At 52.8% G+C, this 13,934-nt stretch overlaps 1 protein-coding gene across 16 annotated transcripts in view; it reads left to right on the top strand.

Moving 5' to 3' along the window:
* Positions 1–13,934, top strand: part of Cdh23 (cadherin-related 23) — a 382,501-nt gene that overhangs the window by 263,825 nt on the left and 104,742 nt on the right. For all 16 annotated transcript variants that reach the window (XM_063278917.1, XM_063278916.1, XM_063278914.1 and 13 more), the window contains 5 exons: positions 2,597–2,709; positions 4,237–4,344; positions 8,842–9,031; positions 9,352–9,497; positions 12,596–12,815. In XM_063278917.1, coding sequence (XP_063134987.1) covers positions 2,597–2,709; positions 4,237–4,344; positions 8,842–9,031; positions 9,352–9,497; positions 12,596–12,815 — 777 coding nt within the window. The remainder of the gene's footprint in view (positions 1–2,596; positions 2,710–4,236; positions 4,345–8,841; positions 9,032–9,351; positions 9,498–12,595; positions 12,816–13,934) is intronic.

Below are 13,934 nucleotides of genomic sequence, written 5' to 3'. Positions count from 1 at the left end.
CAGGGAACCAGCTGTCTCAATGCCCGTGGTAGCACAGAGCTGTTAGTAACTTGCCTCATATCACACACCTCAGACAATAGGAACAAAAAATAAATAAAATAAAATAAAATAAAATAAAATAAACTGGGTACCACATACATCCCTGCTTGCCTTGGGGAACTCTTTCAATCTACTGAAAGAAAATAATCAGTTTCTGAAAGGTGAGAGTTTCACCTATAGTTTCTTCATTGTGTGTGCATGCACATGTATGTGTGCTCATTGTGTGCACATGTGTGTGCATGTGTGTGCATGTGTGTATGTGTGTGCATGTGTATGTATGCACATGTGTGCATACATGTGTGTTTGTGAGCATGTGTGTGTATGTATGCACACGCACATGTGTGTTTGCATGTGTGTTGTGTGCATGTGCGTGCACATATGTGTATGTATGTGAATGTGTGCATGCGTGTGTATGTGTGTGTGTGTGTGTGTTTCAGTACATGAAGACTGGAGGCTGTCAGGAGTCACTCACTGTCCATGTTAGTTTTTGAGACAGTCTCTCACTAAACCTGGGGGACCTGGTTCACCAATGAGCTCCAGGAATCCTCCTGTCTCTTCCTTCCCCTCAGCTTTGGGGTTCCAATACACTCTGCCTTGCCATGCTTTAACACAGTCCTGGGACTGAACCTGTGTCCCCTGGCCCCGCCCTTTATTTTTGTAACAGCTCCACTGGAAGTGAGAAAACCAAGGCTCAAAGAGTTTCAGCCTCCTTCCACGGACCCCCATCCTGGGAAAGTCAGGATTCACATTTGGGTCTTTGTTCTCCAAGTAGATGCCCTCCCTGGTAACCATGGGCTGGGGCTTGTCCTGGCCATAGTGATGTGCCCAGCTCTGCTGGCCTACAGCTGTTCTGGGAACACCGTGGTCAAAGCCTTGTATGTGTCAGAGACTTGATTTGATCCTGGTGGGAGTCTTCATACCACAGAAATCAGCAAAAGGCTTTTGTTCTCTTTGGGGAACTGTTTGTCAAACACTCACAGGTACAGGATTACCAAGTGGGCTCGGAGACAGATGGCTCTGTTAGTAAAGTGCTTGTCGTGCCAAGCCTGAGTTCAATTCCCAGAACTTGCATAAAAATGTCAGGCCCAGTGGCACTTGCTTGTCCTCCAGTGCTGGGGAGACAGACAGATGGATGGACTCTTGACTATCACCAGCCACCCAACCTAGTCTAAGCACTTAGTCCCATGTCCCAGTGAGATGCAACACTCACGGTGGTCAATTGGCATCCACACACATGACAACACATACATGTGCACATATGTACCAAGAAGCAACTGAAGGACTACCAAAGTGACCACGATGTTCCAGTGATGCTTAAGACAGCTGAAAACAGCTGACAGAAATTGTGGTTTATTTTAAACGTGTCTGTTAATAACTGTTTGCACACTAAAAAAAATTCTGCTGGTATATTACACCAATGATGGGAAACTGGGAAAGTGATATTATGACTGTTAATTCAGAACTCTGTAGACTCTCACACTGTAGCTTGTACACAGTAGGCTCACACACTGTAGACTTGCACACTTTAGGCTTACACACTGTAGGCTCAAACACTGTAGGCTCACACACTGTAGGTTTGCACACTGTAGACTCACACACTATAGGCTCACACACTGTAGGCTCACACACTATAGGCTCACACACTGTAGGCTCACACACTGTAGACTTACACACTGTAGGCTTACACACTGTAGACTCACACGCTGTAGGTTTGCACACTGTAGGCTCACACACTGTTGGCTCATACACTGTAGGCTCACACACTGTAGGCTCACATACTGTAGGCTCACATACTGTAGGCTCACACACTGTAGACTTACACACTGTAGGCTTACACACTGTAGGCTCACATGCTGTAGGTTTGCACACTATAGGCTCACACACTGTTGGCTCATACACTGTAGGCTCACACACTGTAGGCTCACATACTGTAGGCTCACACACTGTAGGTTTGCACACTTTAGGCTTACACACTGTAGCCTTATACACTGTAGGCTCACACGCTGTAGGTTTGCACACTGTAGACTCACACATTGTAGGCTCACACACTGTAGGCTCACATACTGTAGGCTCACACACTGTGGGCTTGCATGCCCAGGCCTGAGCCACAAGCTAAAGCATGTGTGAATTCCAGCCTGAACCATCCCCCTCCTATCACTGGGGACTGTACTCCCAGTGACTGTATGCCTAGATAGAGCATGGGGCTATTCTGAGGCTTTCCATGACCCCACACAATAGTCCTGCTGTGAAACTGTCCTGTCATAGTTCCTTTTGGGCAGGTATGGGACCTGAGGCACAGAGCTCTGAAGTAACTAGATTGAGCTTATAAAGTCAGAAAATATTGTCACATCTAAGCCAGAGGTATCTGTGAGTGTGTGTGGTGTTGATGGCCCTCCTATTCTGCCAGCCCCTGCCCCAAGCACACAGATGGGCCCAGTGCAGTTGCAGAGGCCATGGCTGCCGTGACTGCCCAACCATAGCTCCCAAGTATCTCTACATCTACTTCCTTCTCCCTGCACCCCACCCCCACCCGCTCATCCACCTCTCTGTCCAATAGGAGAAATCACCACCACGTCTCTGCTGGACCGAGAGACCAAAGCTGAATACATACTCATTGTGCGTGCTGTGGATGGGGGTGTGGGCCACAACCAGAAAACTGGCATTGCCACAGTGAGTACATCCCTACCCTGCTGACCCAGTTCCTCCTCCCTGATGACCAGGTCCCTCCTCCCTGATGACCAGTTCCCTCCTCCCTGTTGACTAGCTCCCTCCTCCTTGCTAACCAGCTCCCTCCTCCCTGCTGACAAGGTCCCTCCTCCCTGCTGACAAGGCGCCTCCTCCCCGATGACAAGGTTCCTCCTCCCTGCTCACCTTCAAGCCTCTGGGTGCCTTGTTCTGAACCAGGATGAGACACTGTGGGGTAGCATCTGCAGAGAGCAGCCATGGGAAAGCAAGGCCTTGCATCTAGGACATAGGACACCCAGGAGGGCACAATAGAATAAATCTTTCACAACACTCCAAAGGCCCAGAGGAGTAGTACACAGCAGAGGACAGGAGTCCCAGAATCCTCTCGTGCTCTCCAGAACATCTAAGCAGAAGCCACAATGCCTAGATAGAGCCTGGGGCTATTCTGAGGCTTTCCATGACATTAACTAAATGACCCCACACAGTAGTCCTGCTGTGAAACTGTCCTGTCATAGTTCCTTTTGGGCAGGTATGGGACCTGAGGCACAGAGTTCTGAAGTAACTAGACTGAGCTTATAAAGTCAGAAAATATTGTCGCATCTAAGCCAGAGGTATCTGTGAGTGTGTGTGGTGGCCAAGAGTGCAAGAATCAGGGCCCTTCTGGGTCTCCTGGGGACTGGCCACTACCCCATCTGTAAACACCTGTAGTGCTGAGTGTCCCTGCCTTTGGGGAGGGAAGGCCCAGGAGCCCATCAAGGCCACCTCGTCACAAAGGAGCATCGAGGAGGAGAGAATAGCTTAGGGGTCCCAAGTGGTCCTGGTGGCAAAAGGAAGAACAGGGACAGTGAGGAGCACAAAGGGACCCTGAGACAGGAACAACCACAGTAAGGTGACCTGTTGCTCCAGCCCCATCCAGTCCCCCTTCCCCATGCTGCTGCCTTGGACTTCCTCTGGAGGCCTGTGCTTCACCTTGCTCCATGGTCCTCACCCTGGGAAGCTGCCCCATTCTTGCCAGGCCAGAGGAACTGGGCTGGGGTTGGCTTCACCTGGCTGGAACTGTTACATAATGCCCCTGCCCCCAACCCCCATGAGCACCTCTGTAGAAGCTGGCCCTGCTAATCAGAATCACAGCTCAGCCCTGTAAATGGTCAACCCGGAGGCAGCAGAAAAATCACTTCATTTGTGCCTGAGGCTGAGAAGCTCAAAGGATCCTCTCAGGTCCCTGACTGGGGGAGGGGGTCACCTTCAAATCCCCAGACCCAGACGAAGTAGCTGAGAGAAGCCTGGATCACAAGGATTTCAAATACCTCGTCCGTTCTCTGCCTCCTCCTGGGATAGCACCTACCCGCCCTCCTTTGGCAAGGACCTAGCCCCTCCTTGTCCCTGACAACCTTGGTTCTCCTAAGCAGATCAGCAGAGAGAGCTATTGGAATGGAGACCCCTGGGTGCCCTGACCCTGCTGTCCCTGCCCTTGTTGGCCGTCATGGCCACAGCACCCCTTGTGGTCCACAGGTGAATGTCACCCTCCTAGACATCAATGACAACCACCCCACCTGGAAGGATGCTCCCTACTACATCAACCTGGTGGAGATGACGCCTCCAGACTCTGATGTGACCACGGTAAGTAGAGACACAGCAGCTGCCAGGCAACCTTGCTACGGTGGAGAATTCCCACCATGACCCCCTGGCCTGCCACAGAGACTCCTGGGATTGGTGTTTCATCCCAAGGTGGCCCGTGTCCTTTACCACGGAGGCACTGCAGCCATTGGCCTGTTAGTTCTGTCCCAGGTCAGCCCCCAGGGCAACCTCAGCATGGGGTTGAAGCTCACCCTAGGGTCCACCCTGTGTCCTGTGTGTAGCTGCTGTGTTCAGGATATAACTTAAAGCGGGGGATGGAAACACAGCCTGAGATATTGGACCCCAGATTGGAAAAAGGCTTGCAAGGGCAGCCAAAGATAGACAAGGCCTGTGTCCCACTCACTCTACCCAACTCTCGGATTCACATATGTAAGCCTTTCCTCCCCTAGCCTTTGAACTCCATTTACCTCATCACGGAAGGCTTATCCTCAAATGTCTGGCCAACTGCCACCCAGCCGTTCTGTGACGAACATGAGCTCTGACATCTCTCAATAGTCCTGTTGACTGAATGCCTGCTCTGTCCTACGCTGCCCCAAGAATGCCTCGTGAGATCTCATTCCCAGGATGCTCTACCCTGACAACAGGGCTTAGAGCTCAAGGCCCCTGGAACCCATGGGAGGTAGTGCCGGGCCTTGAACTCAGGCCCAGGCCCTGAAGGACTGGAGAACCGTGCAGACAGGCACAGGCTCAGTAGCTTTGCATTAGGCTCTGAGAACATGTCCTGCCCACACCCTGTGACCTTGGAGTCCTCACTTCTCACTAGTGAGATCCTAAAAGTGACAGGGTCTATCTGGACAGATGGAGAGAGTAGAAACCTGGAAGGAAGGACAGAGAGGGAAAGGGGGAGTGGTCATCCAGTGCTTCCAAGTGTTCAAGATCTGAGAGGTCCTCAGCTGTTCATCCTGTCTCCTTCCAGAGACGCCCAGGCAGCAAGGCAGAGGGGTGATCTAGGATGCATGGGTTTTCAAAGCTGGGGACCACAGTTAGAGATCTCTAGACGGGGTTCTCGCAGGGGCCTCTGAGGCTCTGGGTCCCACCCGATACTCTCTGCTGCCACCTTGTGGGCACCCTGGTACAAGCTCAAAATAATCTCAGAGTTCCCAACTCCGTTGGGAACCCACTCGAGAATGGTTATGAAATTCCTACCTCCGAACCACCCACCTGTCATTGTTTCTGGAAAATTGCTCCCAAAGGAAATTGAGACCCAAGTGATGGAGGACCCTTCAGCCACCACAGGCTTTGTGCTAGGGCTTTGTGTGGAGGCTCTGCCTCCAGAGGGCTCTCATGTCATGCTCTGCCCAGACTCACCACTGGCTCCCATCAGTGTAAAAGCCAGGGTGGAGAGATAGCTCGGTGGTGAGAGCATCTGCTCATGACACTTCAATGTCATATTGGTTGGGGCTGGCCTTGACCTACCTCCCCACACCTACCACACACATACACATACATGTGCTCACACATGTGTTAACAAAAACACATCTACATACACATCCATCCTACACCATCATGCACAGGACATATATACACATATATATATGTGCATGCACACACACAACACATTGACCTTTCTATTGCCTGCACATTCACCTCTTCCTGACTGAGCCTTACACATCCTCCACAAGGCTCTGTTTCCTCTGCCATATCCACTCCCTCTCTCTATCCCAAATTAAAATACCACCTCTGAGTGGCTCACTGTCCCCTCCCCCTCCAGATTGTCTCCTGAGAAATCCCACAGTCCAGGCTTATCTGTTATCTACATATAAGAAAGAGGCTAGCTTAGTGGGTAAATGGGTAGCCTCTGGTACCAAAGGAGCTGGGCTCTAACTCCAGTGACTCCAGTTGTCAGCTCTGTGGCCTTAGGGAAGTTACTGACCCTCTCTATGTTAACTTGCTGTGGTCAGATCTTGTGGGTAGATGTATATGTTGTGTTGTGCATGTGTGTGATATATGATCCCCTCAGCTGTCAAACCTTGTACTCTACCTTACTTGAATTGGGGTCTCCTGTTGTTCATCACCCCATTCTCCAGTTTTATCTGGCCCAAGAGATTTTAGGGGTCCTTCTGTCTCTGCATCGTGCCCTGCGGGTCTGCCACGTTCTGAGGATTTGAACTTGGGTCACTGGGCTTGAGTGGCAACTGCTTTGCCCACCGGGCCATCGCTCCAATCCCCTGTGTTGGATTTTGATTAGTCAAATGCAGAAAGTACCACGACCTGGCAGCTGTCTGTCTGTCTGTCTGTCTGTCTGTCTGTCTGCCTGCCTGCCTGCCTGCTTGGTTCACTTTGGAGACATAGCCAGGCACACCCTAGCTAAGCAGTGTATCTCCAATGCTTGCTGTTTAAGGCTATGTTCAGCTGCTGGGTTGGTAAACTTTGCCTCATCTCCACTCAGCCTCCAGCCGTGTCTACACTGGCTCCTCCACAGCTGGAGAATCTGTTGGTGGCCCAGGGACCACTCTAACTTAAGCAACAGCCATGACTCCAGAAGCCCAAAGTGATGGAAACCCAGGATTTTCCCAGTCTTTGGCAGATGAGCCTGTTCTTGTGTGTCCCTTCATTCAGTGCCCTCTGAGCTGGCAGAGCACATGCGTCCCCCAGCCTCAGTGTGCCGGATACGTGGGATCCAAAGGTTTCTACCTGATGGGCGTGCACTGCAGGGTAGATGTCTCTCTCGTCATTCTCTTCCTGCAATGAATGTGGGCCCAGCTCTCCCTGCTTCCTGTGGGCTCCTTCAAGGACCTGCTGATGGGCATTGATTTAGAGCCTTTCAACGCCCTCCAGCAAAATAAAGAAGAGGGAGAGGGAGAGAATTATCCCCCATCAGGCAGGAGAAAAACGACTAGTGTGAAATGGGAAACAGAGGAGGGGAGAATGTGAGTCCACAGACTTGCTCAGAAGGAGCCTCCAGGCAGGGTCTCAGCCTCTGTCTTCTCCCAGGCCCCTTCCTGCCCTATGACCAAAGGCCACTCACAGCTAGAGTATGGGGCAGCTCTCTGGGCATCCTCTGCAGTAGTGTTTCTCTCACTGTGAAACTGACAACACGTGCTGACCCGACCTAGGTTGTTTGGGCTCCAAGTCTTGGTTTTCCCAGCCAGAAGTACAGGGATGAAGAGTTATGTCCCTTCTGTAACAGTTGAAATGCACGGAAACTCAGGGAACACTTATTTCCTCTGTCCCTCAGTGACACAATGCAGCCTGGCTTTAATTGTGCCTGACATGAATGGTCTCTGTTATAAAATGGGGCGGGGGTGGGCATCAGAGGCCAGAGACAATATGGTCACAATACAGTGAAGGAATCAAGGCCTGGAAGGTGGGGACCCCTCTGCACCCCTCAGATACGAGACTAGGGAGAGTGTAGGATAAAGGGAGTCTGGAATGAGATGTCCTCACTGGCGAGGGACATGCCCTGTAAGCCTCTCTCCCTGCCCCCCAGAGCTCAGAGATGGTGACAAGTAGAGCCCCTGGCCACATGTCATATATCTATCTGTTCTGGTCTAGTGACCCTGGAGACACCTCAGCTGGGGATTAAGCCAGAACAGGGACAAATTCTGCTGCAAGAGCATAAAAGCTCATACCAAGTGAGACGAAGGCGCTGACCAACCCTGGCTGTCATTGCCCCGTATCATGAAGTTAATGACATTGTCCTGATGCAGCCCCTGAGACTGCAGCCACGGTCCCCCCAACCCCCCCTCCCGCCACCCGCACCCCTTACCACAATCCCATCTACCTGTGATGTCGTCATGGTTCTGTAACACAGAGAGAGGATGGATTGAGGGGTGAGAACCACTGTTGTCTCCCTCTGGAAGACTACCAGAGAGGGAACGGATCAGCGTGAGGCTGGTGCTGTGTGACCTTGAGCCTGACCTATACATCTCTGAGCCCTGCTTTCACCCCAAAGTGGATCCCAGCTAATGACTCCTTGCCTAGGCCTTGGCATCACAGAGCCACGGTAGCTTTTCAAATCTTCAACCATCGGAGCTGTCAGAGGGAGAAATAAAAGGCCTTCTGATAACTGTTCAGAGTCCACAACCCAGGGCTCCCCAAAGCTCAGTAGAGGGGCAGGACCCCCATCCTTCCCGGCCCCCAAGCCTAGAACTTCTGATCCCCTTCTTCTCACCCAAGTCCTAAGAGGTCAGCTTGGACCATCAGTTTATATGGCACTGAGGATGGCGCCCAGGGCTGCATGCATGCTAGGCAGGGGCTCTACCAAGTGAACCCCATCCCTAGCCACCCTCCTTATGCCTGCCCATCCCACTGTTTTACATGGGGCAGCCACACTTGAATAAGGGACTTCCCTGTAGTCGACTGATCAGTGAAGATGCTGGAGGACCCAGACTTTAGTACTGGTTTCGTGACCCCCCACTTCCTGGTCCTAACAGAGCCCTCACTGGGCGTGAGAGCCCCCGATGCCTGTGCCTGCACTCAGGTCCGGGCCAGGGACTGTGACGTAACTCAGGAAGAGGTCTGTTCTTTCCTGGGCAGGTGGTAGCTGTGGACCCAGATCTGGGGGAGAATGGCACCCTGGTGTACAGCATCCAGCCCCCCAACAAGTTCTATAGTCTGAACAGCACCACAGGCAAGATCCGCACCACCCACGTCATGCTGGACCGAGAGAACCCTGACCCCGTGGAGGCGGAGCTCATGCGCAAGATCATTGTCTCTGTCACGGACTGTACGGACTCCTGCACCCCATCCCTGGGCTCCCACATAGGCAGAGGCTCTCGACCTTTGGGGATGCCCCCATGGGTGGTCCTTAGGGTCCCGGAGCCCACTTAGGAGGGCTGCCTTATATAAGAATAGATTGGTGTCTATGTCCCAAATGTGACCGCCCCCAGGGCATCCAATGGAAGGGGGGAAACTGGGAAGAGACCCATGGCTCCTCGCAGGACACCAGGGGAGTGGGATGGGGGTTGGTATATGCTTCCCTTTCTCCAACGTTTTTCTCTTACACGTATTCTCCCGTCTCCGCCCCCTTCTTCCTTGTCCTATCAGGTGGTAGACCCCCCCTGAAGGCCACCAGCAGTGCCACAGTCTTTGTGAACCTCTTGGATCTCAATGACAACGACCCCACCTTCCAGAACCTGCCTTTTGTGGCTGAGGTTCTTGAGGGCACCCCTGCAGGGGTCTCTGTCTACCAAGTAAGTGTGGCTCCCTGTGGACCACAGGGGTCGCCGTGTGCTTCATACTAAGCATTTTCATGAGGGCTAGGGTGTAGGTTATAACTGGCGCCAGTTGTAGGGTTATTGTGGGGTCCTGCGTCCGCTCCGCCACAGGGCTTGGGCCACTTGGGAGGCAGGATGCGGGAAGTTGGCCACGCTTACTCCACACTGCTGCCAGGGTATCGGGATGTGGGAAGCCGTGGGACACTGCTCCAGGGCGGAGAAGCACAGTCTGAGCATGGGACAGCCGGAGCTGCTTCAGAGTCCCCAGGCCTGCAAGGAGGCCCCGGCCATCTGGTTCTCAGGCTCTTGGGCATTCAGGCACTGCTGGATGCCTTGGAAGAGCTGAGAACGGGATGGGGGCCCAAGGGCTGCATCTAGCCTAGGGCCAAGGGGGAAAGGGGGAACTCTGGCTGGTCCCATGGAGGAGAGACTTCGTCTGGATGGCAGCAGGCTTGGTGGTGGTGACAGGGAGGACAGGGAGACTTTCTTCAGCTCTGTAGGCCAAGGCCCTCTCTGTGGCTCTCCACAGTGGATCCTGATGAAAAGAAAGTCTATGGTTTCAAGACGTTTATTGTCATGACGGAAAGTGATGAAACCATACCCACTGCTCAGAGTGGGCCTGAGATTAAATTTGTGTGCAGGAGTGTCTGGGAAGAAAAGGTGATTGGCTAAGCCTCCAAGCTTTTGGGTACCTCATTATAATGGAGATCTGTCTTGAGCCTACATGACCTGTGGTCAGGTCCTCTACCTGTGGGGCATTGCCCTTACGTGACCGATGGCCACAAATCTATGCAGGACTGTGACTAGTGACCGGCCTGGTTTCCTGGGAGTCGGGCGAAGCACCTACCGTCCCTTCAGGGTCACTGGGGTTCAAGCCTCCTCAACTGGGAACCAGGCTGCCTTTCAGGGTCCCACACTAGGGATGCCAGTCAAGACCTCCACAGTGTGTAAGCCAAGTAGCCTGGGTGCTGAGAGAGTCGCAGTGGCTGAGGAAGTCTGGGAGGCCCCTAGGGACAGAGCCTTGAGCCAAGTCTGGAAAAACTGGCAGATTTGGAAATATGGAGGCCAAGGCAAAGAATAGAAACAGTACAGAATTCCGGGAAGCTGACTCAGGAAGTTCCCCCATCCTCTTAGGCCCAAGCCACCAAACCTGGAAGCTGTAGATGATTTTAGAACAAAACGTCAGACACCTGTGACTAAGCACCCCAAGATAAGAACCCCATTTATTCCTGTGAGCCCTCAAGCAACTGTGCACAGAAATGAGACCCTTCCCATTCAGAAGAAAGCTTTGAAGAGACTTCCAAACTCCCCCATTGCCCAGAAGAGGCAGGGCCTCTCTCTCTCTGCCCATCACCCTTCTGTAGTGGGAGGCCTGAAGGTGCTGATTTGGAGAATGTAATGTCCTGCCAGGAGCATCTTAAGAACTCTGGGAGACTCTCAAGGTTGAGATTGTGGCTTTTTGAGCTGGGGTGCAGCCAGGTGAGAGAGCATTGCAAAAATTATTTTTCTTGCTTGACAAAGGCCCTGAATTCCAATCCCCACCACCTCAAAAGAGAAGCATTGGAATCCAACCAATATGCATGTACATCCCAATTCTGTCACTCTTGCTGTGTGATCCAGAGTGCACTCTTTAACCTCTCTGAGCCTCGGCTTCCTCACTTGAGAACTGGCACTAGCCATAATGGCTGCCTGGCTGTGCTGAGGACACAGAGCCAGATGACAGCAGGGAGCACGCGGTCGCTGTGGAGTTTGCTGTGCGTGGCTTGCTTTTTACGTGAGACAGTGGGATCACTTGTCCCTGCTCCAAGAATACAGGGCTGTTTCTCAGGACGCCAGAGTGCGTGACCTTGGCGCCACCACCACCCACCACCCCACCCCACCACCACCACCCACCACCCTCACACCCCCCCCCAACTGAGCCTGCTTCTTTTCTGTAAGGTTGACCCCTGAAAATTGGGGACATTCTCCTGAGCCCCCAGCAGGTGGAGCCTCTACCTCGACCATGGAGAAATTCCCAAAGGCTGTGGGCGAGAGGATAACCTATCTCTGGGGACCTCAGAGACAGGAGGGAAAGAGAGGCCTGGGGCAGAGTTTACAGAAGTCGCTCAGTACTGCAAGGAAGGGCTACAAGAACTGGGAATACGAAACAGGAAGTTTCCAACTTCAGCTCCCTGCCCCCAAGCCCCATCCAGAACTTCAACCAAGAGAGATCTCTGGGGGACACATCTAAGAACTGTCTTCGGGGATTAGGGTGCAAATTAAGCCAAAGTGCTGAGCTGCAGCCCTGGAAGGCCTCTGAGAAGCATGGAGAAAGCGTGTCCGATCTCTGCACTTAAATCAGGTCATTGTCTTCCAATGGTGAAAGCCTTGCTTAAACCACAACACTCTTGTCCTTGCTGTGGCCGTGCACCTTTCTCCAAGTTCTCAGGTGTGTGAGCCTGTGAAACTCCCCGTATACTGGGTCCTGTGCTGGGGAGCTTCTGACCAGGGCTGGAATTGTGGGTCCCGGGGAGGAGCTTTATCTGTCTTTATCCCAAAGGAAATAAATCTTCATGTGGCATTAAAGAATAGCACGGATATCTTTTTGCATATGTCTCTATTTTATTTCATAAAGCAGAGAGGAGAGTTGGTTTCTGCAGGCTGCAAAGCCACGGCCCAGGAGATGAAAGGGACTTTAGGCTGAGTGGTACTCCCAGCCAGCATCCTAAGAGCTGGAGATTGCGGCCACAGCAAAATATAGGAACCTAGGGCCTACTGGAAGCTATAAGAGCTTTCTAAAAGGATACCAGGAACTGAAGGGCAAACGCGGGGGCCTGGACTTGGTCCTAGTAAGTCCTTCTCACCCTGGTCTCACTCAGTCCATTTGGATTGGAGATATCTGAGAAGCTTCCAGCTCTGACACCCTGCTGAGTGGAGGCTGCCCTGGGAACAGTGGCCAGGCCTGGGGCTCACAGGGGAGCAGCAGGTGTGTCCAATGCAACAAGCTCTGGTTAGCAGGAAGGGAGAGGTCACTCCCAGGAAAGAAGTGCCCATCCTGACATCCACCCCCTCATGCAGCCTCTGCTTTTCCCCAGGTGGTGGCCATCGATCTGGATGAGGGCCTGAATGGACTGGTGTCCTATCGCATGCAAGTGGGCATGCCCCGCATGGACTTTGTCATCAACAGCACCAGTGGTGTGGTCACGACCACAGCCGAGTTGGACCGGGAGCGCATCGCCGAGTACCAGCTGCGGGTGGTGGCCAGCGATGCGGGCACACCTACCAAGAGCTCCACCAGCACCCTCACCATCCGCGGTGAGGGGTGACTCCTGCTAGGAACTGGGTCTGGGGTAGGACCTTCACTGACCAGCCATACACTGGCCATTGAGCTCCCTCACCAGTAGGAAGCCAACAGTCCTGTCCTGACTGTCCCTAGTGTGTTCAAAATGCTTTCCGCACTTTCCACACTGCTTTGGAGCCCAGAGCCCCCACCGAGGCTCTGACCCCTCCTAATCTCCCATCGCAGGAGCCACAAAGAGGGTGAAAGCTGCCACTGGGACCCCAGGGTTCTAAGCAGGACTGCCATTTTAGGAAAGGTGGGGCTTTCTTAGATGTAAGTAAGACTGCTCGATGGGTGTGGAACCCTGGGGCTTCTCACAGAAAGGTGTGGCTGTGATAGGAAGAAGGTAGCTAGGAGCACCCACTCCCAGACTCATCACCCGTTGGGGCCAAATGCCATTGTGCCCACCCTGTATGATGAAATACAGTTTCCTACCTGTAAAGGTTTTAGCTCTGAGAAAGACGGAGAGATTGACAGTGTATAGCTGGAGGCAGGAATGAGCCTGAGGACGAACAGGCGCAAGGTGAGCCTGACAGACACACAGCCTGGCCCTCCTCAGTTGTAACCTGGGATAGCGAAGGTCTCAGAACCAACTCAGCTGTCCTCTCTCCTATGGATACAAGACTCCCTTGTAGATGCCAGGAACAAGTTTGGGGACCCACTTCTTCACCAAATAATCAGTCAGAGGTGTGCCTCCTCTTCCAAGCTCAGCAAAAACCATAGATGGTAGCAATGGCTAGTCACCTCTCCCAGTGACACCGCAGAGCGCAGAGAGGCCATCTCACTTGTAAGGGTTACCCTAAGCCCTGTATGCCCAAGGGAGAGGAGCCTGCTGTGAAAGGCGAGACACACAAATATTTAATGGAAATTAATTTTTCAGAAGGATAAATTTCGGAGGTAGCTTCCTCAGATCCCCGCGATCCCTCTCGCAAACTGTGATAGAGCTCCCTAAATCCACGACCCCCTGCCCCCACTGCATCACTGTGTGTCTACAGATGAGCCATTCAACTGATCTGGGCTTCTCTCCTCCCACCGACAGTGTGACTGGTAATGCCCACCTCAGAATGCTGCTGGGAGGAGGGGCGTGGCTGTGG

This window comes from Rattus norvegicus, chromosome 20 (assembly GCF_036323735.1).
Source record: "Rattus norvegicus strain BN/NHsdMcwi chromosome 20, GRCr8, whole genome shotgun sequence".
Classification (NCBI taxonomy): domain Eukaryota; kingdom Metazoa; phylum Chordata; class Mammalia; order Rodentia; family Muridae; genus Rattus; species Rattus norvegicus.
Note: the sequence above shows the minus strand (reverse complement) of the source record. Positions and strands in the feature narration are given on the sequence as shown.